General features: G+C 38.7%; 1 protein-coding gene across 1 annotated transcript in view; it reads left to right on the top strand.

Annotated features, from left to right (window-relative positions):
* Positions 1-12,790, top strand: part of cfap74 (cilia and flagella associated protein 74) — an 87,857-nt gene extending 75,067 nt beyond the window's left edge. Inside the window, exons 34-40 of the mRNA XM_020051348.2 lie at positions 254-409; positions 1,041-1,182; positions 1,393-1,547; positions 5,241-5,373; positions 6,182-6,312; positions 8,884-9,018; positions 11,737-12,790. Of these exons, the coding sequence (XP_019906907.2) occupies positions 254-409; positions 1,041-1,182; positions 1,393-1,547; positions 5,241-5,373; positions 6,182-6,312; positions 8,884-9,018; positions 11,737-11,862 (978 nt within the window). The 3' untranslated portion in view covers positions 11,863-12,790. The remainder of the gene's footprint in view (positions 1-253; positions 410-1,040; positions 1,183-1,392; positions 1,548-5,240; positions 5,374-6,181; positions 6,313-8,883; positions 9,019-11,736) is intronic.
* The last annotated feature ends 12,482 nt before the right edge of the window (positions 12,791-25,272 follow it).

Here is a 25,272-nt window from a genome sequence, read left to right as displayed (position 1 = left end):
ATTTGACCAAGAAGGAGAGTGATGGTGCTGCACGATTCCATGTGTTCTTTCATAGTTTTGATGTCTTCCTTATTATTCTACAATGTGGAAAATAGTAAAAAAAAAATAAGAAATACCCATGATTGAGTAGGTGTCCAAACCTTTGACTGGTAACATATATTTTTTATTTACAGGAAAACACAATCTCTCACTCTCACATAATATGGTTGCTGTGTTCCCTTCCCTATATCTGATGCTATGGCTTTTTTCACAGTACCGTGAGACCATGGAGATCCGCTGTCCAAAGATGACCCTGGACGTTACACTGTGTGGGGTGGGAGTGGATCCCCTTGTCACCTCCTCCCACCTGGGTGGCCTAATAGACTTTGGCTATGTGTTACAGAAAGAGAGCACTTCCCAAGTCATCAAGGTCGGATAACCAAAATACAACTTTCCTCCTGTCTAGGGGGGTGTACTTTAACATCAAGCTGTCATACTATATTAGTAGGAGAAATGCTTTTCTCTTAATTTTCCTATGTCAAATTGATCAGCGTCTCAGAGTAGGAGTACTCCTTTAGGCCCTAATTTAATATTGTAAATTCTTTTAACAGCAATTGTGTTTTCATCATCTTATAACCATGTCAGTTAAGTACTGATAACACTACTGGTTGTGTACGCAATACATCAGAATTAGTTTCTTGTGTTACTGCTCTTTAACAAGGCAGCTCGCTAAATACTATGACTCTTAACATCTATAAGGAAACAAAAAAGAGTGGTTCAAATCCATACTCCAAATGGGAGTCTGTGATGAGTCTGGGATGTGAAGTGGCTAGTAAGTTAGTGCTGTGGTCGATGCTAGTAGCATTTCAGTCGGTTATGCCACTCGCCCTTGACTTTCTTTGGTTACACTTTGTGGGCGACAGCAGTCATTGTTTTCAGGAGATTGCTGGTTTGAACCCTGTGTAGGGCGGTCAGAGCAAACTGTCCATATACAATTTCCATATACAGTAGCCCATTGCAAAAAATACACGTCAATCTGTGTTTTCTACCTCTGTCTTCAGCTGCATAACACGTCGTCTTTAGCAGTACACTTCTCTGTGCATCTGGATAGTCTGTTGCTGGGGTGTAAAGCCCAAAGTGGAGAAAATTGCCTTCCTGCCCTATTTAGCCCAGATCCAGAGGAACAGGAACACCCTACTGTAGGTAAGATCTGTCCTGCCGAACAATGTCTCCATTTGTCCATTAGATGTAGGGTCTAATTCCATTAACTATTGTGGTCTCTGAAATGAATGCTAGCTATCATTTCTTGGCAAAGGATATAGTACATCTAGCGTTTTTGAATGCAGCATTATAGTACATGCATATTCATTGTTGTTAATGTAATGACAATGGTTTATTGTACTTGGTGGCCAGGGACACAGAACCACAGTGGTGTGAATGTGTTCAGCGTGACGCCCATAGAGGGAGCCATCGCCCCAGGAAAGAGCCAGGACATCAGAGTGACGTTTCTGCCAGACCATGACAGCTGCCACTACTCAGACAGACTGAGGGTGGAGCTCATGAATAAGGTGCCACTAAATAATCCAGCTCTCATTATGATTCTGTTTCAGCTAAAATGGCCTCTTATTTCACACTAATGCCACATATACTGTATTGTACTTTTTTCACCATAGGGCCGTGGCCAAAAGTAATTTACAATATAGAAAATAAGGTGCCATTTCTGACAAACACAACACCTCTGTTTGTTAGGGGTGGGAATCAAATTGGTACATTATAGTATCAAAAACATGTTCTCCGTGACAATGCATTTTCTATTTTAAAATCCAGTCATTCATATGACATATGTATACCACTCAGAAATAAGTGTTGAACTGTGTATAATACTCACGCTGAAGTCACCATTTGCGTGACTTCTTTGATTGGTATAATGAAATAACAATTAATTATGCAAACAACATCTGCAGATATGGTCGATCACAAGTTGCAATATCAACCATAGCCAGTGTGTGAATGCATTCCAAAAAAAAATCTATATTAAAACCTGTAGATATCAATCAAACAATAATAATAACAGTATTTCTTCATGAATGAAATGTTATTCATTTGATTAAAATGCATGTTAAAATAATTTGGTGGTTTGTGGCTAAGTTTGCTACAGTATGAAAGGGTGCATATGTAGTATTTGTGTACAGTAACCCTTTTTTCTAGTTTTTTGTTTAGAACTTTTGTGGAAAGAGTGTAGAGAAAATGTATCCAGAACAACTCGCGTCTTAAAAGGATATTATCGATATCGCCACTTCTGCGTGGTAGAGACACGTGTTTGATTCCTAATGACAAATTGTGTTTGTATTTGGAAAAATGGAGTGCAAGCAGACTTTTGTTATCATGGTTCCTTATGCAGTTTCTGTAATTCTTGTTCTAAGGGCTCTATGTGTCTTACCCACGTATGCCATACCACATGGACACTTAATCAAATAGGTGACATTTGTAATGTTGCAGGATATCTTGACTCTGATGCGTATTGGTTTGCCAGTCTCCAGGTGATAGAAAAACTGGCATTTATTGGTGATGTTGTCTTGGGTGCAACACCCACATACGTAGTTGCCGTCAGGGATATTGCTTATAAAATGTTTGGTGGGGTGTGGGGGAGGAAGATCTGCTTTGACCAATATGTCCCTCAGATTTTGTTGTTTTTTAAACACTAGTTTTGGTTGTTCCTTGAAAATCTTTGAGCACCTAGGATCAGAACTCACAATGTGCCAGTGTTTATTTATAGTGTCCTGCATTGCTTTCCCTAGAGGAGAGTATTGCACAATGCATTGTATTTTAGTGTCGCTGTTATTGCTCAATGGGAGTTTAAGACTGTCTAGTTGGCTGATGTTTCTAATATGTTCTGCAGCTGATATGAGTCATTCCTCAGGGTAACCTCTATGACAAAAAGCTTTTTCTGTACTACATATTCTTCAAGTTAATTTCAACTGGCTAATTGGGAGACTGTTCTCTGTATAAATTGGTCAAAATGTCTTTCTTTAATAAAGAAAATTGACCGGGTTATGGTCCAATTCCATAGTGAAGCAGAGGTGAGTGTTCAGAAAATCATGGAATAGCTTAAGTTCTGTTAGGGGTTCCATCAAACAGTATCAATATGTAATCTTTACGTCTTTTGAAGGTATGGGTTTTTGTCGGAGTTGAGAATACAGGCCTGTTCTAGAAAACCCATGTAGAGGTTGGCATAATTCGGTGCCATTTTGCTTCACCAAGGCAGTGCCTGTAACTTGTAATATTTCTAAATAAATGTTAGTGAGTACAAGTTCTGCCAAGTCCTGAATGCAAATAACTGTGGCGGGATTCTATAGGGTGTCTAGTACAGCTTGATGTGGTATCGATATGTACTGGCTTTCAGCGTCGAAGCATACCAAGATGGTATGTTGGTTAACCAAAGAGAGCCCCTTATCATGTCAATTGAGTGTCTCGTGAAGGAGGGTAAAGACGTGACACGTTTTAAAAAATGAACAAACATAGATATCTTCTCTGTCAGGCTGCCAGTACCAGCAATAATGAGACGTCCGGGTGGATGAGGTAATTGGTTTGTGGATTTTGGGTAGTGCATATATGACAGGTGTGACCGGATAGTCCACCTTCATAAAGGCGTATACATTTTTGGATATTCCGCCTCTATCGAGGGAACATTTTTAATTTATCATGGATACAGGTCTTGAGTTGGAAAGTGGGATCAACAGAGAGTTCTTTGTAAGAAACTGTCAGAAAGTTGTCGAATAATCTCTGTCTCATAATCCTTCAAATCCTGTACCACTATGGCACCTCCTTTGTCCGCTGGATTTATGATATCCGATATCTTCTTTCAAAGAATTTAGGGCTTCTCTTTGTTCCTTCAGTATGTTATTAGCTATTTTATATTCCCATTTTTTATTCATTATTTGTGTGACATCTTTTTCGATAAGTCTGCAATACGTTTCTAGTGATACATTTCTTCTCAGAGGCATAAAAGTGGATTTTGCTCTAAAAGGGAGGGGAATTGAGTAATATATGGGTTGAGTGAACGGTTCTGTTATTACTGCTGCATTTACATTATCATTGCACGGACACCTCACAGGTCCTCAATTGGCAGTTTCATTAAATAGTACCCGCAAGACATCAGTCTCAATGTCAATAGTGAAAAGGCAACTCCAGGATGCTGGCCTTCTAGGCAGAGTTGCAAAGAAAAATACACATCTCAGACTGGCAAATAAAAATAAAAGATTAAGATGGGCAAAAGACCACAGTCACTGGATAGAGGAAGAACTCTGCCTAGAAGGCCAGCATTCCAGAGTCTCCTCTTCACTGTTGACGTTGAGACTGGTGTTTTGTGGTTACTATTTAATGAAGCTGCCAGTTGAGGACCTGTGAGGCATCTGTTTCTCACACTGGATACTACAATGTATTCGTGCTCTTGCTCAGTTGTGCACCACTGCTCTTTCTATTCTGGTTAGAGACAGTATGTGCTGTTCTGGGAGGGAGTATTACACATTATTGTACAAAATCTTCAGTTTTTTGGCAGCTTTTCACATGGAATTGCCTTCATTTCTCAGAAAAAATAATAGACTGACGAGTTTCAGAAGAAAGTTCTTTGTTTCAGGCCATTTTTAGCCTGTAATCGAAATCCAAAAGCTGATGCTGAAGATAATGAACTAGTCTAAAGAAGGCCAGTTTTATTTCTTCTTTAATCAGCACAACAGTTTTCAGTGGTGCTAACATAATTGCAAAAAGGTTTTCTAATGATCACTTAGCCTTTAAAAATGATGAACTTGGATTAGGAAACATAATGTGTTTTTGGAACACAGGACTGATGGATGCTGATAATTGGCCAATGTAAATATTCCATAAAAAATCTGCTGTTTCCAGCTTTACAACACTAATAATGTCTACATCGTATTTCTGATAAATTTGATGTTATTTTAATGGACAAAATACTTGTATGTGCTTTTCTTTTGAAAACAAGGAAATTTCTAAGTAACCCCAAACCTTTGAACGGTAGTAGGTATATACACATGTATGTACCTACTAAAATTATGTTTAGGTTTGGTACAAGCACTGACTCTGGTCAAATGTCCTCTCAGAGCATGGAGCTTGTTTAAAGTACAAGCTTGGCTCTCTTTTTAGGTAACATATGTTCATCAAGATACTTTGGCTACTTCTGTACCAGTTCAAATTGTATGTAGAGAGTATGAGCTGCTATAAAACCCTGCCCCTCCTCTTCTCAGAGCACTGTGTGTGTCACTATGCTGAAAGGTGCAGCTCGCTCTCACACTATGTACCTTCGTGGAGGAGACCTGCTGGCATTGCCGACCCAAGCCCTACTCCTTCTGCCAGGCTCCAAAGACTCTGAGCCCACGGGTACCGCTCTCACTTTTTTGCTCTTTGTCTCTGTTTTTCACTTTCAATGTAATTTTCTATTTCGCCTTTTCTCCTGTTGACTTTCCTTTCTCAATTCAATTTCAAATTGCAAGTTCCAACTTTTGTATTGTGTTAAATCTAGTTATCTGAAAAGTCTGATTTGAAAATGTAATTTCATGGTCAAAACAGCAGTGTATTCAGAATGCAATATTATTTGTGTGTGATAAAACACAAAATCCTGCATTACGTGACCTCTGTTGGCGATAAAAATCATCTGCAGAGATTTAGATTTGAGCAAGAATGCGATAATGATAAATTAAACCTTAACTACATGCTTTAAGTGAATGTTTGATTGTCTTATTGGCTACTATGTGTTCAATAACTGCAGTTAAACTGCATCCTAGTAGTGTTCGCCTCTTTCTTTCTAAGTAATGCTCCGTGCAGGGAGTGTGTGACAGAGAAGCTGTGAATTGCATTTCCGCCATTAGGTTATGTGTCCATGTCATTACAAAATTGTATTACTTTCGTCCTACTTGTCCCTGCTGTTACTTTACCTAATTTAACACCCAAGCCAACATGATATTTGAAACCTATGCTGTCATTTAGAAATTAGCACCTTAAACAACTTAACACTCTGTTATTTCACTTCCATCACACAAAATTACATTTTAATGTGACAGCGAAAATTTGGCAGATTTGTTTTGCAGGGAAATTGTCCATTTCCCTCTCTTCCTTTTCTCTCCCAGTCTCTGTCTGTCTCTTTTTCTACAATGTAACATGTTTTGCCTGTTATTGTCTCCCTGTGTAGTAAACTGTGAGAAGCACCATGTGTCTGTGCTGCTCATTCTAAGAGGAGCCTACGAAGAGGGGGCCGTGACATCAGCTGTCAGAAAGTTGGAGGTGGGCTGCATTCGGTCCTCACAGCCCCTAGTCAATAAGGTAGGCTAATGCTAATGCAACCATAACACTTAAAAAAATTCTGAATTACGATTAAAAAGGGGTAGACTTATTTTAAAATCACAATATCCTCACTTCAAAGAATGTACATTGATTGACATGACCAAGTTCCAACCTGTTTGAAATGTGTTAGAAACAACATCCTTGATAATAGATTGAATGTACACTCACCTGAAGGATTATTAGGAACACCTGTACAATTTCTCATTAATGCAATTATCTAATCAACCAATCACATGGCAGTTGCTTCAATGCATTTAGGGGTGTGGTCCTGGTCAAGACAATCTCCTGAACTCCAAACTGAATGTCAGAATGGGAAAGAAAGGTGATTTAAGCAATTTTGAGCGTGGCATGGTTGTTGGTGCCAGACGGGCCAGTCTGAGTATTTCACAATCTGCTCAGTTCAATGCATTTAGGGGTGTGGTCCTGGTCAAGACAATCTCCTGAACTCCAAACTGAATGTCAGAATGGGAAAGAAAGGTGATTTAAGCAATTTTGAGCGTGGCATGGTTGTTGGTGCCAGACGGGCCGGTCTGAGTATTTCACAATCTGCTCAGTTCAATGCATTTAGGGGTGTGGTCCTGGTCAAGACAATCTCCTGAACTCCAAACTGAATGTCAGAATGGGAAAGAAAGGTGATTTAAGCAATTTTGAGTGTGGCATGGTTGTTGGTGCCAGACGGGCCGGTCTGAGTATTTCACAATCTGCTCAGTTACTGGGATTTTCATGCACAACAATTTCTAGGGTTTACAAAGAATGGTGTGAAAAGGGAGAAACATCCAGTATGCAGCAGTCCTGTGGGCGAAAATGCCTTGTTGATGCTAGAGGTCAGAGGAGAATGGGCCGACTGATTCAAGTTGATAGAAGAGCAACTTTGACTAAAATAACCACTCGTTACAACCGAGGTATGCAGCAAAGCATTTGTGAAGCCACAACATGCACAATCTACAAATAGAAAAAAGAGGCTACAATTTGCACGAGCTCACCAGAATTGGACAGTTGAAGACTGGAAGAATGTTGCCTGGTCTGATGAGTCTCGATTTCTGTTGAGACATTCAGATGGTAGAGTCAGAATTTGGTGTAAACAGAATGAGAACATGGATCCATCATGCCTTGTTACCACTGTGCAGGCTGGTGGTGGTGGTGTAATGGTGTGGGGGATGTTTTCTTGGCACACTTTAGGCCCCTTAGTGCCAATTGGGCATCGTTTAAATGCCACGGCCTACCTGAGCATTGTTTCTGACCATGTCCATCCCTTTATGACCACCATGTACCCATCCTCTGAAGGCTACTTCCAGCAGGATAATGCACCATGTCACAAAGCTCGAATCATTTCAAACTGGTTTCTTGAACATGACAATGAGTTCACTGTACTGAAATGGCCCCCACAGTCACCAGATCTCAACCCAATAGAGCATCAGCTTCGTGCCCTGGATGTGCATCCCACAAACCTCCATCAACTGCACGATGCTATCCTATCAATATGGGCCAACATTTCTAAAGAATGCTTTCAGCACCTTGTTGAATCAATGGCACGTAGAATTAAGGCAGTTCTGAAGGCGAAAGGGGGTCAAACACAGTATTAGTATGGTGTTCCTAATAATCCTTTAGGTGAGTGTATATAAACAACAGCGCCTTGAGTTTGCTTAACTTCATTGGAACCGTCTTTTATGGTCAGATGAGACAAAAATAGAGCTTTTTGACTACAAACACCACATATGTGTCATGTAGAAAATCGGTGGTGGATATGTGATGTTGTGGCGTTGTTTTGGTTCCTAAAGCCCTTAGAACTTTCTTAGGATACATGAAAAAATAGACTCTTTCAAGTACCAGGACATTTCAGAACACAATCTAGAACCCTCATTTGTATGTTCTCTGGCTTTTCCCATTTTGATGGATGACTAAGAGAGTTTGGTCTCCTTAGTGAGTGTGTCTTTCTCATATTTATACCCCAGGTGACCACTTAAGAGTTCACAAAGACCTTAAAATTTAAAATCTTCATTGGAATATACATTAATTTGATTTTATTTATAATATTTTATAGGGGTGTCAAAGATTGTGGCACACATTTTTGAATAAAATCATTATAAAGAAAATGTTTGTGTAAGGTTAAGCTGATAACAATGACAGAAACATTTGACAGCCTTTCCTGTTAATATTGATCTAGAGTGCTAAAAAGTTTGGATGGCACTATAAATCATTATCATTATGTTTTTCTGAAACATATTTAGTTCTTGATTGTTTGTTTTTGTTTTGAACAATTGTTCCTCAGTTAAAATGTTTGCATATTTTGAGTCATCAAGCTGACAAACAACAATTACGTTTTCTTTTAGACTTTTCTCTTCCCATCTTTATCAAGGGGGACAGTTCTCTGGGGCATTGTATGTCACTTATAGACTTTGATTCCCTATGGGCTTAGGACCAAGGGCTACAGAATAAGCACCTTGGTCCCAAGCAATTTTTTTACAAAAATGTAACGCTGTTAATAACATATAATGAGTAACAGCACATCACCACAACACTACGTTTCCCTACACGCTGTATTTTTTGCAGAACGTGGAGTTCAGTTGGGAGGGGCTTCGGACACTGCAACAAAAGGGCTTCAGCGTGGAGCCGACCAGAGGCATAATTGATGCAGGCCACAGATGCACCATCACTGTGATCTGGACTCCCCCTAGGGGCCTTAAGGTGTGTCTGTGAATGAACCTAGGCACAGCAAGCTGTCACTGTATTACACAAATGTGGTCCCACGTGGAGGGAAAATACTATGTTATTGCAGTCAAAGTTTCAGTGCAGTCAAAAAGTATTTTTACAGTGACTCAAGTTGTGTTGTTTTGGCTCTATGCTCTAGCACTTTGGCTCTATATTCCAGTAGTTCCCTGTTTACAGGGATCAAATGTATTTGGACAATTTGCTTCACATCTGTCTTGAGAGCTGTCAATGTCTACAGTTAATTCTAGGTTTTGCATATGGAGTCAGTTGCCTGAAAATGAGGGCCAAATCAGGAACACTTTCCTGATTTGACATGGATGTGTCAACCACTACCATATGCTTCACCAGACTTTTCCAGACACACTAGAGTGTCTCAACTGCAAGATGGCCTAAAACATTTTACAAAAGTGCAAAGTTCTTGAACAAATTTGATCAGATGAGACAAATATTAACCAAAGTAATGGCAAGAGGAAAGTGTGGAGAAAAGGAACTGGCATACTAACTTGTCTATGAAATAAGGTAGGAGATGGGAGATATTTTTTGTATGTATGGTTGCCACTGGAACTATCTCGCTTGTCATCATTGATTATGGGAGTAGTAGGATGAATTCTGAAGCACTTCCCCTTGCATCCCAAAACATAATGCCAAAATGTGGATTGTTCTTAAATGGTCAAATCAATCATTCACCCAATCAGAATTCAACTGACCATTTGTTTCAATTGCTGAAGACAAGACTAAAATGCCCTGAAACAAATGGGCCTTGTATGGGTTTAGTACAGGCCTGGCAGAATATCTCAAGGGAAGATTCCTGGTGTTTGGTGATGTCAATGGTTCGCAGACTTCAGAATTGAAGGATTTGTAACCAAGTACTAAATATGACAACTTCAAGATTGTTCATTTTCTTTTTGTTCCCCTAAAATGGGGGGACTATGTGTATCAAGGACTGTAATTCCTATATGGTTCACAGTATATGGATGTAAATATCCTCAAAGTAAAGTTGTCAGTCTTTTCATTTCAAATCAACTGTGCTAAAGTTCAGAGCCAAAATAGCAAACCATTTTCACTGTCTAAAGATTTATGGACTGCATTGCATTGCAATTCCTTTGACCTGCATGGGGCAGAAAATTCATGCTTTGACTTTAGTATCCTCCTCATCATTTTAATCCAGATAACTGCAAGATAAATAGTCTATATGTATTACCAAATATCAGCGTCATTTTCCTTCATGGGCCTTTCTCCATTACTGAACATCTCTTTGTATGATTGTATGATTTTTTAATCATTAATTTGCATTTTATTGCATGACATAAGTATTTGATCACCTACCAACCCGTAAGAATTCCGGCTCTCACAGACCTGTTTGTTTTTCTCTAAGAAGCCCTCCTGTTCTCCACTCATTACCTGTATTAACTGCACCTGCTTGAACTCGTTTCCTATATAAAAGACACCTGTCCACACACTCAATCAAACAGACTCCAACCTCTCCACAATGGCCAAGACCAGAGAGCTGTGTAAGGACATTAGGGATAAAATTGGGATGGGATGGGCGACAGGATAATAAGCAAGCAGCTTGGTGAGAAGGCAACAACTGTTGGCGCAATTATTAGAAAATGGAAGAAGTTCAAGATGACGGTCAATCTCCCTCGGTCTGGGGCTCCATGCAAGATCTCACCTCGTGGGTCATCAATGATCATGAGGAAGGTGAGTGATCAGCCCAGAACTACACGGCAGGACCTGGTCAATGAACTGAAGAGAGCTGGGACCACAGTGTCAAAGAAAACCATTAGTAACACATTACATCGTCATGGATTAAAATCCTGCAGCGCACGCAAGGTCCCCCTGCTCAAGCCAGTACAAGTCCAGGCCCGTCTGAAGTTTGCCAATGACCATCTGGATGATCCAGAGGAGGAATGGGAGAAGGTCATGTGGTCTGATGAGACAAAAATAGAGCTTTTTGGTCTAAATTCCACTCGCCGTGTTTGGAGAAAGAAGGATGAGTACAACCCCAAGAACACCATCCCATCCGTGAAGCATGGAGGTGGAAACATCATTCTTTGGGGATGCTTTTCTGCAAAGAGAACAGGACGACTGCACCGTATTGAGGGGAGGATAGATGGGGCCATGTATCGCGAGATCTTGGCCAACAACCTCCTTCCCTCAGTAAGAGCATTGAAGATGGGTCGTGGCTGGGTCTTCCAGCATGACAACAACCCGAAACACACAGCCAGGGCAACTAAGGAGTGGCTCCGTAAGAAGTCTACTGAACCCAAGGTCTGTATGGAGGAGTGGGCCAAAATCCCTGCTGTAGTGTGTGCAAACCTGGTCAAGAACGACAGGAAATGTATGATCTCTGTAATTGCAAACAAAGGTTTCTGTACCAAATATTGAGTTCTGCTTTTCTGATGTATCAAATACTTATGTCATGCAATAAAATGCAAATTAATTACTTAGAAATCATACAATGTGATTTTCTGGATTTTTGTTTTAGATTCCGTCACTCACAGTTGAAGAGTACCTATGATAAAAATTACAGACTTCTACATGCTTTGTATGTGGGAAAACCTGCAAAATCAGCAGTGTATCAAATTCTTGTTCTCCCCACTGTATGATGTTTGCTCATTACATTAGCCTGGGACTGGTTATTTAATTATTCTGTGTGTGCATGTATTTGACTGTATGTATAACTGATTTCAGCCCAATGAGGTTGTTCAGGTGTGTGCACCCCTCATCTTGAAAGGAGACCAGACCGAGGTATACAGTGTCACCCTGCTGGCCTTTGCATCCAGATGCCTTCAAGAGCCTTCACGCCAGTATCTATAAAACACTTCACACACTAACCAATATCTGAACACATAAAACACTTCACACACTAACCTGTATCTGAACACATAAAACACTTCACACACTAACCAGTATCTGAACACATAAAACACTTCACATACTAACCAATGTTTTAACATTTAGAACACCCATAACACCAGAGATGGGACTGCGAGTGACAAAATTAAATATTGTTTAATAACAAAGTATAGACTAAATGTTTTTTTGTTGTTATTGTACTTTTTGGAAATAGTATGCCTTTTAAAAAATATGTAATTTTTAGTAACATAGTTCATATCAATATCAAATAAGACTCTGTCTGTGGTGGAGGGAAACAGAAACCTAGCTCTTATTGGTTGAGAGTTTTAGATCGTTATTTGTCATTGGTCTATTATTAACTAAATTATACTTGGTGATGTCATAAGGCAAGCCAAAACTTCCACCTATGCACACCTACTGTGTACACAGTCAGTAGTGTTTTCAACCATAAACTATCACATTTTTACAGTTGTTTGTTTTGTGATGTGCCGTTTGATCCAAAACACACAAAGCATTGTTTGACTGCACTGAGCCTTTAATCATGAGTTATGGGTGTGGGTTGTTTATTCACTAAGCAAAATAATAATAATGGTAGAACAAAATATTACAAAAATATCTTGAAATGCATAGGCACATAATCACCCTTTGTTCATTAGTGGGGAAGATGAGCTCCTGTTAGAATTCAATGGTGGCCCCTGTTCTAGGATGGTTTCTCCACCAGGGGGCTGTGTAGAACTATATACTGTGTTAGAGTATGGCTGCATACACCACCAATTAAACGTGTTTATTGCTTTTACACACAAAATGCCATTATCAGCCAAGGTCACTTTTACCAGGATAAAGAAATAACAGCAAATGTGGTTAATTGCATGAATTCTATTTGGAAAAGTATACTTCATACACAAAATCAATACATTTATTTCAATATGAATACTCAAATTGTTATTAAAATGCCATTTAACTGATCATACTATTATACTAATAATAATACAGTGATATTGATTGGTCCACTAACTAAAAAATACATTTACACTGAAGTAGTATATACTTTTAATTCATAAAATCATATTAAATGATGTACTGTAAAATAATGTGTATTTTCAATACATCCACTCATATCTATACATCCATGGCACTCCTAGTCTTGAGATGTGTTGCCTTAAAACAAATTTTCACAACCCACAATTACATATTTGCCTCATCGCAAGAACTCTAGTGCAGGTGCAAGAAAGTGGAAGATCTAGACGTATCCTCCCTATGAACATTTCACCAAGTTGTTCTGCTTCTTAAAACACTGGTCAATCAACCATGACGTTTTTGGCAACACAAACTGGGGGTGACTGCTCGGCCAACGTTGCAGGTGCCTGGACTTACCACTGGGTGCGTTGACACGTTACTCTAATCACCCAGAATGGAGAATCTAATTCTATCTATGATGGCACACAACTGCAAATGTTTAATGTGATCCTAATGCAAGACATGCTCCATGGAAATGGGTCGCAGCAAAAGTAGTCAGATGCCAGATGTGTAAGCTTCCTGAATTTGTGTATCATTGTAAATCTATGTTCAGTGATCCAACTGGGTACCATTCATAACGTGAACATTTTATTTTCCTAAATATACCCTAAATACTAGGAAAATATGAACATTCAATAGTTTCTTTTCTTTACTGATTCATTATTGATAATGAATAAGTATCAGTCCACTAGGTCCGTATGCATTTGTTTTGCTAGATCTCTAGTACGCTTTTTCCATATTGGTCGCACATGAGCTTTGCAAAGCTGATGAACGGTTTGCAACATTGAGAAGAGTGTATGTTTTCTCTTGGTTCCCTGCCCTATTTTATTAGAGCGTGGTGATGGCAACCAGGACATTTGCGTTAGTTTAGGATCTAATTCAGGTGAAGTGAACAACCCTCTCTCATCCCTTTGGGGAGGTGAAATCAGGGTGATAATGATCTTTGTTGGTGATCCAACCTCTTCCTGAAGATAATTCCCCAGTCACAGATTTTACCCTGTGGATCATACAGTTGCTTTCAATTTTACAGAGCTGTCTGGCCTTGTGTGGTTTGTTACCAAACTCAAAATAGTTTTGTTTGGTGTTAGATCCTAAAACGGTTCTTCTTTGGTGTTTCTCCTGTGCTGAATGATGAGCATTCTCCTTATTTGCTAAGTTAATTTGTATTGCCTTTCTTTTTTCTTACTGGATGGCTAAAAGGCTATGATAGTGTTTCTCATAATACAGATAGGGAGGTCTGTGAGGAGCCGTGGTCTGGTAATGCTCCCAGCTCCATACACATATATGTCTCTCCAACAGAGATCAGTACCCATCTCCACCCTTCACTTTGGTGATATTTAATGTAATATGTTCTGCAGTTTTTACAATCCCATGCAGGCAGGAGATGTCCATGAAAGCGACAGGTGTCTAGGGATGGTTGAAGGGCTTGGATGTCAAAGCATTCATTTGACCATGTGCCACAGATGAACATGTATACATGTGTGTAATTGTTTGAGTGGACTTTATACCTCATAATCCCTATTGAACCTTGAATCAAAACTGTAAAAGCATATCTGTGTTATTCTACCATGAATTTCTTTTATAGGGGATTTTTAAGTCTCCTTCAAATAAGGAGTGTGCTTCGTATAGGCTTTCTCTTTTATCATCCAAATTGTTTGCTTTCTTTAATGGGCAGCTCACTATTCTTTATGTTGGTTAATACTTGCTGACGCCAAACGCAAACTCTAAAGGCAAATGCAAAACATGGAACTGTGACTGGACATTCACAGCACTTTAATGTGTGAACAATCATTGAATCAGGAAACACCTGATCAATTAGAAACACCTGTGAGCCAAATGTCCCAATACTTATGCTCACACAAAATTCTGGGATGGAATTCTGACATACAAAACATATACATATTGAAAAGAACAGAAATGGAAGGTGACATTCTGTACTTTTGCTTCATATTTATCTTTTATCTGATTTTCATATGGCTTATACAGAAACATTTTGACTACTGTCCCAGTACTTATAGAGGGCACTGTACATTTCAAGCAGAACTAGTTAAATGTTCAACTGTCAGTCAGTAGTGGCACCACACCTGCTCCTGCCATTGTAGCTGACACGGAGGAGAGAGAGCGCATCAGTAACACCTGTCCTACCCATCTACAACTTCATCTTTTGAGGTAAAACAGCATCACAAATCCACCACTGTACTTCACAGAGGGATTGGATTTCTTTCTGTATGACCATGGCTCTTTTTATGCCAAATCCACCTCTGCTGTATGTTGCCATGTTGCAATATTCATGTTGTCATCAGACCATACTACATGATTCCAATCCAATGACATTTAGCAAACTCTAGGTGCTTACGTTAGTGGTTTAGTGACAAAGAGAGGCTTTCCTGTGGTAATCTCTCTGAATGACTTGGTGGTATAACGGTGGTATCTAATCAGTTTTGGAGATTTGGTGAGTCTAAAATGTAACCAGTTTCTCAAACTGTACCTTTTGGAGATTTCTTTGGCACTTGAAACATCATTCTCTCTGTGTGAGGAGTCAAAATAGAAATGCATACCTTTCCAGGCAGGTTCAACATAGCTCCACGTTTTCCATTGTGACAACTGAAATTGATTCCACGCATTTCCATCAACTTTACATAAGGGCTACAAGGAACTCTATTTAAATAAATGTATGGGTAATACTTTTATGACTTGCAAATTGTTTCCATGGATTACTATACTTTTGAGGACTGTATACAAGTATAAGTGTAATAATAAGTCCTTATCATAGAATATTATATTCAGACATGGATATATTTACTATGGTTCAGTTAGGCTTTGACACTAATGAGAAGGATATACAAACCCGATTCCAAAAAGTTGGGACACTGTACAAAGGAATGGAATAATTTACAAATCTCATAAACTTATATTTAATTCACAATAGAATATAGATAACATATAGAAAGTTGAAAGTGAGACATTTTTTAATGTCATGCCAAATATTGGCCGGAAAAGTTAAATGTACAGATAAGGAACAGCTGGAGGACCAATTTGCTACTTATTATGTCAATTGGCAACATGATTGGGTATAAAAAGAGCCTCTCAGAGTGGAAGTGTCTCTCAGAAGTCAAGATGGGCAGAGGATCACCAATTCCCCCAATGCTGTGGTGAAAAAGAGTTTGAAGTTATCATCATCTACAGTGCATAATATCATCCAAAGATTCAGAGAATCTGGAACAATCTCTGTGTGTAAGGGTCAAGGCCGGAAAACCATAATGGATGCCCGTGATCTTCGTGCCCTCAGACGGCACTGCATCACATACAGGAATGATACTGTAATGGAAATCACAACATGGGCTCAGGAATACTTCCAGAAAACATTGTCGGTGAACACAATCTACTGTGCCATTCGCCGTTGCTGGCTAAAACTCTATAGGTCAAAAAAGAAGCCGTATCTAAACAGGATCCAGAAGCGCAGGCGTTTTCTCTGTGGCAAAGTGGAAAAGTGTTCTGTGGTCAGACGAATCAAAATTTGAAGTTCATTTTGGAAAACTGGGACGCCATATCATCCGGACTAAAGAGGACAAGGACAACCCAAGATGTCATCAGCGCTCAGTTCAGAAGCCTGCATCTCTGATGGTATGGGGTTGCATGAGTGCGTGTGGCATGGGCAGCCTACACATCTGGAAAGGCACCATCAATGCTGACAGTTATATCCAAGTTCTAAAACAACATATGCTCCCATCCAGACATCGTCTCTTTCGGGGAAGACCTTGCATTTTCCAACATGACAATGCCAGACCACATACTGCATCAATTACAATGTCATGGCTGCATAGAAGAAGCATCCGGGTACTGAAATGGCCAGCCTGCAGTCCAGATCTTTCACCCATAGAAAACATTTGGCGCATCATAAAGAGGAAGGTGTGACAAAGAAGACCTAAGACAGTTGAGCAATTAGAAGCCTGTATTAGACAAGAATGGGACAACATTCCTATTCATAAACTTGAGCAACTTGAGTCTCCTCAGTCCCCAGACAATTGCAGTCTGTTATAAAAAGAAGAGGGGATGCCACACAATGGTAAACATGGCCTTGTCCTGGCATGTGTTGATGCCATGAAATTTAAAATCAACTTATGTTTCCCTTAAAGTGATACATTTTCTCAGTTTAAACATTTGATATGTCATCTATGTTGTATTCTGAATAAAATGTTGAAATTTGAAACGTACACATCATTGCATTCTGTTTTTATTCACAATTGTACAGTGTCCCAATTTTGGAATTGGGTTTGTATTAAATTCCTGTTAATTACTTCACCATTTCACATGCATTTCTGTTATTTTTTGCTAGACAGCACAGCTACAAAAAAAGTTATGAAGGAATAAAGAGTGTAACAGGGATAGTTTACAACAAAGAACAAGGAAAATTAGTTAAACATAGGGCAAAGCTATGGGTGCTGCTGTGGCCAGTGGGATCTGTCTGTTCTGAGAGATACATGTGGTAAGCATTAATCATAGATTGAAACAGATTACACTAAATCAGATTAGTGCCCCTGGCTATAAAAAGCAAGGTCATTATCAGCTTAACTTAATGTAATGTCACCTGTTTTATAAAATGATATTGGTGTTGTCTTTATCTGATCAGTGGGATTATGAGAGTTAGCATACGTGTATGGTTGTGTGTGTGTGGTTGGGCAGGGAGGGGCAGACTACAGGCTGCTATGAAAATGAATTACTGTTTTTTACCACTGGGTGGACACACTACCCAAGTATCAGCAACATTTTACAACAGGCCTGTTATACATTACGTTAAAGACGTGATGATGTGTGACTTATCAAAGGAATTTCCCAGATCAAAATTGAAGAACTGATGTTGATAGTGTCCTGCCTAAAATGCTATTAAAAACAGAATGCAATGCTGTGCAAATCATTTCATCCATATATTGAATTGGAAATATTACAAAGACAACATATCAAATGTTTAACCAGGGAAATGTTATTGTTTTTGGAAAAATACATGCCCATTTTGAATTTGATGCCAGCAACACGTTTCAAAAAAGTTGGGACAGGGGCATGTTTATTACTGTGTTGCATCTCATCTTTTAACAACACTCTGTAAGTGTTTGCGAACTGAGGAGACCAGTTGCTGTAGTTTGAAAGTGAAATGTTTTTCCATTCTTGCTTGATTTAGGATTTCAGCTGCTCAACAATTTTGGGGTCACATGCAGAATGTGGTTTGGCATTGTCTTGCTGAAATAAGCAAGGCCTTCCCTGGAAAAGATGTGGTCTGGATGGCAGCATATGTCACTCCAAAACCTGTATATATTGATCAGCATTAATGGTGCCTTCACAGATGTGCAAGTCATCCATGCCATGTGCACTAATGCACCCCCATACCATGGCTTTTGAACTGGGCACTGATAAGAAGCCGAATGGTTCCTTCCCTTTTTAGCCCGGAGGACACAATGTCCCTGATTTTTGATGTCAGGCCACACAACAGTTTTCCACTTCACCTCCCCCAAAGAAGGCTGCTGAGTTTCTGTATCATGTTTACATCTGGTTTCTTCTTTGAATGGTAAAGTTTTAGCAACAAACGGTTCACAGTCAAGGGTTTTTGGAAATGTTCCTGAACCCATGCAGTGATTTCAACTAAAGAATTGTGTCTTTAATCATGTTTTTAATGCAGTGCTGTCTGAGGGCCTGAAGGTCACAGCCATCCAGTATTGGTTTTTGCCTTGTCCTTTGCGTAAAGAGATTTCTCTGGGATTTATGAATCTTTTAATGATATTATTACTGTAGATGATCAGATCCCCAAACTCATTGCAATTTTACATTGAGAAACTATATTTTTAAATTGTTGCACTATTTGCCTGGGCAGTCTTTCACAGAGTGGTGAACCCCTCCCCATCTTTTCTTCTGAAGGACTTATCCTTTCTGGGATGCTCTTTTTATACCCAATCATGTAACTGACCTGTTGCCATTTGACTTAATTAGTTGTGAGATGTTGTTTATTTGTATTACACAACTGCCCCTGTCACAGCTTTTTTAAAACGTGTTGCTGGCATCAAAGTGGGCATATATTTTTCAAGGAACAATAAAACATTTTCCATTTTAACATTTGATATGTTGTCTTTGTACTATTTTATAGTGAATTGAGGGTTTAAATTATTTTCACATCTTTGCATTGTGTTTTTATTTCCATTTTATACAGCGTCCCAACCTTTTTGGAAACAGGGTCATACATTTCTTGGGATTAGGAAACAACTTTTGATACATCTATATGTGAATATATTCTTAAACAATTGATGGTACAGTGAACCTTTATTATATAGCCAATAAGTCAAAGGAAAATGCAAGTTAGATAATCTTGGAAAAGTTTCACTTACCATCAATAAGAGAGTAATATATAGAGTAATATATAGAGTATTAGCTTCACAATACATGCATGAAGACACAATGTAACCAGGGTAACTCATGCTAACCAGCACTCAGGTTCAGCTGAAATTCGTCTGGGGTGTACAAATATATCCCCCTGTTGCCAGAGATGATGGCCATAGACATGGTAGTCTGCTCACAATTAACAGTTTGTATGTTTAAAGCCAAATGTATAACCGCCAGTGCTGTGCTGAAATGTTGCCTGCTGTATGATATTGTTTTTCAATATGTATAGCTTATAATTTAATGCCTTTTTGATGCTAGAAATTAAAAATGTTTACAACAAATGCCTAATTAGCAACATCGGTGCCATCATATCAAGGTTATAAGACAATAACGACATAGATGCATACCCACTGGAGTGGACTGCAAGAGGAGAAGGTGCCACAGGAAGATTGGGCTGGACTATAGTGCCTGTTTCGACATTGAGGAAGGAGCTGCAACTAATAACACACAACTGAAGAATGACATACAGTCACTTTATGGCTGTTTGGAAGGCAAGAAATAGTCTTTGGAAGACAAATATGGTTCTACATAGAACCCTTCTAAATTTTAGTAAGCCTTTTTAAGTTGATCATCCATTTTGAGCATCAGTATTCATGCCAATAGTTAAACTTTAAATATAGATGTGAAAAATGTTTCATATTTTACTTTTCTAGAAGGAATTTCTATTGTACATAGTACTAATTATATACTGTGCTGAAGTTTTGAGCATGTTTTTTGTAATATGCTCAGTGAAGGATTACAAATAAAACATGCATTTATGGAGTTACCGGTTCCAATGTTTTATTTAATTTTTTTATAGGTGCAAAGATCTGTTATGTATTTTTATTTGAGGAGAACTCTAATGCTACTAATAACTTTTTATAGTGACAATTAAACATTTTCAAAAATAGTTTAAGAATTGACCCAATAATTTTCTTGTATCAGAAAACATCCTTGAAGTTGGCACCTAATTAAATATTTAAGACACATTTAAATGAAGTGTTAAGTAGATGCTGTCAGCGGAGGGAATTAAACCCCAGACTTTAGCGTAAGAAACCTGTTACGTCTATATCAGACAAAGATTGGACAAAGATCTGCTGACGTTCCAGTGGGACCACAAATGCCTTAAATGGGCCGGCCTAATGTACTGTCACTGTTAAAGACAAGTTTAAATACATTTCTGTCACATTCATCCCGTGAACGGCTCGTCAATATTGGAGGCCTGCTCTGCAGTTGGGTACCATATTTATTTGGTTGCTGGGGGAAAAGTTGTTAAAGCTCTGTTTGTTCCCTGGTAGTGCGATTAACACAGAGTTGTTCAGTTTCATCTGTACTCACACATTTTTTAAAGAAAATTGCACTAGCCGGAGAAGTGTTTTTTTAAGTACTTTGTTGATGCTGAGGAACAAATGTAAACCCCTGGATGATTAGTAAAGTCCATTGAGATACACATGCCTTTGTTAATGGGAAACATGCTTTTATGCATTTCAATATAATGAATGTTTCTGTCAAGGTTAGCTGATAGCTTTTTAGTTGCGATTGAAGCAATTTAGTCTTGAAGATTATTGTTAATGTTTTGCCTTAGTTATGTTATAATCTTCCACTTTTCTTTCCTTTTGTTTAGTTGGTTAGGATCTAGTTCAAATTACTGTGGTGACAGTGGATTATTGGTCATTTTTCCACCTAGAACTGAGGTCTAATAGCTATTAGCGCAATGTTTAAAAGTGTAGTATCGTTTGTGCATGTCATTGATTATTAAGCATATTGAGTTGAACAAAAAAAACATAAACACTAATTGTCATCTTTCCTCAGGACTCATTTTGCCTACACCCATCCTACGGTTGCTTTTATATTTTTAAGGAAGATGACTCCTTCTGTTCTGTGTAGAAAAGGTAAACATTTAAAAGTCAAAGTTGTTTTGAATTCATAGAATTTGAATTATCACTATACAAATTCTAGTCTATCAATCAATCAAATTTATCAAACCCTTTTTACATCAGCAGTTGTCACAAAGTGCTTTTACAAAACACCCATTCTGAATCCCCAAGGATCAAGCAACAACAGTGTTGAAGCACAGTGGCTAGGAATAACTCCCTAAGAATGGCCGACATTTTGGAAGAAACCTAGAGAGGAACCAGGCTCGGAGGGGTGACCAGTCCTCTTCTGGCTTTGCCCGGTGAACATTTTAAGAGAAGAAATTGTAGAAATGTAGAAATGCAATTGGGGTGTGTCCACACACAGTCTATACAACCTAATCCAAGTCAGAAGCATGACCAGATAGACAAGGACAGGGACCACAGGGGGGTGGTGGTGGTGAGCAGAGTGTCAGCTGGAATCTTCAGGTATCGTCTTGATCTGCAGCACAACCAGGACGACTTTGGACAAGGGCATGGACAGGGGCAGCAACAAGTCTTTAGAGCCTGGTACTCAGGAGGTGTGGGCCAAGACCTAGTCTAATAATCAAAATATTATAAATTGTGTATTACCACAAAATTTGCCTTTGTTTCAGGTGATATATATCACCAATGGTGTTGTTTGTGCAGATTCTCAGGAGCCAACCTTACCTATACCTAACCTCTGCAGAAGACCAAGGAGGGCAACGCATCTCTTCCTGTCAGGGTGTCTATTTACTTTGGTGAAGTGAAATGTGGACACTATAGTCATAACTTTTGCAATTTTTATTTATTTATTCTGTTTCTGAAGTTAAGTTCCAAAATGAGCTACCCAAATAACTTTGTCTTTGGAAGACAATTGTTTTTGGTATTGACGAACAGCAAAATCTCCTATTCAGTTAAAAGGGTATATGTAACTGTAGGTCAAGAATATAATCTAGATTTGCAACCCTGAACAACCTCTGTGATTTCAATAATTCTTTTTGGATTGTTGTACTGCATATATGCACATATTATTTGTCCACTATTGTTATTCTATCTGCTGGATTTAAAGGGTAGTCATGATGAATATCAAAGATTTGTCTAACTTGATGAATCAGATTAAGTAATTGTTGGACTGTCTTTCCAATGCGCGCAACACTTTCAATTATGGAGGGCAGGGTCCAGCTAGCGTTAGTGCAGTGTAAGAGGGTTACATTGCTCCCCCCCTCCTAAAGAGATTTGCTTAACTTCATGAAATAACTACCTAGGTGAAAAACTGATGTTGTGTCACAGCAAAAACACAAAATTGGGGAACCACAATCGTTGGGGAACCACAATCGTTGGAGAACCACAATCGTTGGGGAACCACAATCGCAAATTAATTATTTAAAAATCATACAATATGATTTTTTAAGTGAAGTGTACCTATGATAAAAATTACAGACCTATACATGCTTTGTAAGTGGGAAAACCTGTAAAATCGGCAGTGTATCAAATACTTGTTCTCTCCACTGTATATTTTATTTAATATTTTTTGTTTATCAGTTCGCCACTTTTATTCCATTCAAAATTACAGAGGACGTTGTCCGCAATGGTAGATAAAAGGTCTAAATGTTTTTTCTTTTTCTGGCACAGAAATTATTCATGGTTATCATAGGCAAAACAGAAGAATGAAGTTTGAGCGCGTGAGTACACTACATATTTGTGCATAATTATATGCTCCAAATGTATCAAATGGCAGTCATTGCTGGAGAAGCCAGAGCACGCAGAGCGAGGTTGCAATGTGGCTTTGGAAGAAATACAGTGCTTTGTTACCATGTCAACCTAACATAGTTTTTCAAGAATTATTCGGGTAATCGTGGGCTGATTATTAGTAGGCTGGTCTCAGGGAGAATCTAAGACTTCTCACTGTCTGAATTGAGACAGAGTACAAATGTTGAGTCCAAGACAAGATCGAGACATTCAATACATGTGAAGAGCAGGTAATCAGTGGAATAAAGTGTGAGATGGATTCTTATCGCATGGGAGGTGGAACTCCTGTGTCTTTTTCAATGGAAATGTTGCTCTAGGAGAGAGGTTTGTTTATGCTCCCGTCTCCCCACTGGAGGGTCACGCTGTGGGAGGGCAGAGGCTGTCTCTCTCCCATGGGTAATGGACAAGGGGATATTGTGTTCCAGGTCTCTAAGTAACATCCTAACCCAGTGTGCATCAGCCTTTCCTCTGAGTGCAATCACATACAATACTAGCTGCTGGTGATAATGATCTGCTGTTTTTGTGTTGACTGATATTTTCCTCAAAAGACTGGTACATTCACCTACCAACTACCTATTGTCTGTCCTATTTGTTTTTTTCATAGGATGTGCCAGACTAATTGTTTTGGGACAAATTTTAGCTGTCACAGTTAGCTGTCTTCATCATATTTGTTATTATTAGTGGGGTGACTTAAAGCTGCCACATTTTAATTATTCAAAAACGTACTACCGGGGCTTGCACAGCAAGGTGCTCCAGGTTCAATTATTTATCTTCATAGACTATGGTATGGATTTTTATACATTAGCATAATTTGTATTAAATTACCCTCTAACAGTACATTTGGAACCATTCAAGACATCTCTGTACTTCTCTGCTATTCAACCTTAAAGTCAGTTCTTTCACCATCACCCAGAACTTATTTTGATAGGGTTAAAGCAAGCCACAGTAACTTTATTAGAAAAATTAATTATTATTAATATTATTCTTTATCAGTATTCATCACAATTCCTCCCACAGTTTTTAAGCTGAAACACAGTTAAAACTTTAAAACACGTAGACTGGTCTGGATTATGTTGCTTGACATTTTCATGTTGATACGATTAATACTTTTAAACTTCATTACTTTTTAAAAAACTCTTCATTCTAAAACCCAGATCATGACATCATCTCTAATGTAATCTACTACTACCAACACCACAACCATTACTATGGCTGCTTCTAGTCCTACTACTCCATCTCATCCTCCTACACCTTCTATTCTAGGCTAGTCTTGAGGTGACGCTCCAGACTAGCCTAGGAACAAAAAGCTACACCATTCTATGCTTTACAGAGACGTGGTTAAACAAGTACAGTAATAAATCTCACTGGTTTCTTTTTGTGTTGTGTCTGGTAAAGTAGACCCTAAAAGTGCCCATTACCAAAGTGAAACCATGCTGGCACGGACTAGCCTGGTTAGTTCTTATTTGTGACAGGTGACGTGCATTGTTTGGCTGCTTCACGATAAAAATGTAGAGTATTAAGGATGGATGCGGGTGGCCTATTTTCCTTTTTTTACAAGCAGCAGTGTAGAATGAATAGAAGAGTAGAATGCAGAGTAACATGAATTGTGATGCAAAGATAGAAGCACTCCAGCAGAAACCTTAAGGAAATAAATAAACTGTGAAGAGAGGATATAACATTGTTTAGTTAGCCAATGTGTTGCTAGCATGCTCTGTTGTTGTAAAAACAAAATCTTCAAATGTACTTGGAATGAGCACTTAGGCCTTGATTGTGTGAAGTTTACGGATTTACCTAGCTACAGACCAATATGTACATAATCTGTTTCTCTCTTTGTGATTAGTAAAGCATTGACATTATACGTTCCTACTGTAGGCCTACATTGTTTCTATTTTAACGATAACTAATATAATCAGAAGCTACGAGTAACATTAGCTAGATGTTGTTTATTGGTCTTCCAAATTGTTCCAAACATATTTAAATAATGACACCTACAGCAGACTCACAACTCAACTGCTGACAGAAAACAGATGACATAGTTGAACAATTGCTATCATGCAGATACAGTTTTACATTTCAATGCAACATGCAGAAGCCCCAAAATATCTGACCCTGGAAGCTTGTGTTTTAGACATAATTTATTACTTTTTTAACTTTTGATCTGAAATAACTGAAATGCTCATTATAGAGATGTGTTGGCAGATTTCACAATGAACCTCAATGGTTGTTGAGGTCATACCCCCACTCCCCCAAAAACAGTGAGACCTTGATGTTACCCTCAACCCTGATCTCTTGATTAATATAAAAAATACAGTATATTTCAACA

The sequence above is a fragment of the Esox lucius genome, chromosome 12 (assembly GCF_011004845.1).
Source record: "Esox lucius isolate fEsoLuc1 chromosome 12, fEsoLuc1.pri, whole genome shotgun sequence".
Taxonomy (NCBI): Eukaryota; Metazoa; Chordata; class Actinopteri; order Esociformes; family Esocidae; genus Esox; species Esox lucius.
Note: the sequence above shows the minus strand (reverse complement) of the source record. Positions and strands in the feature narration are given on the sequence as shown.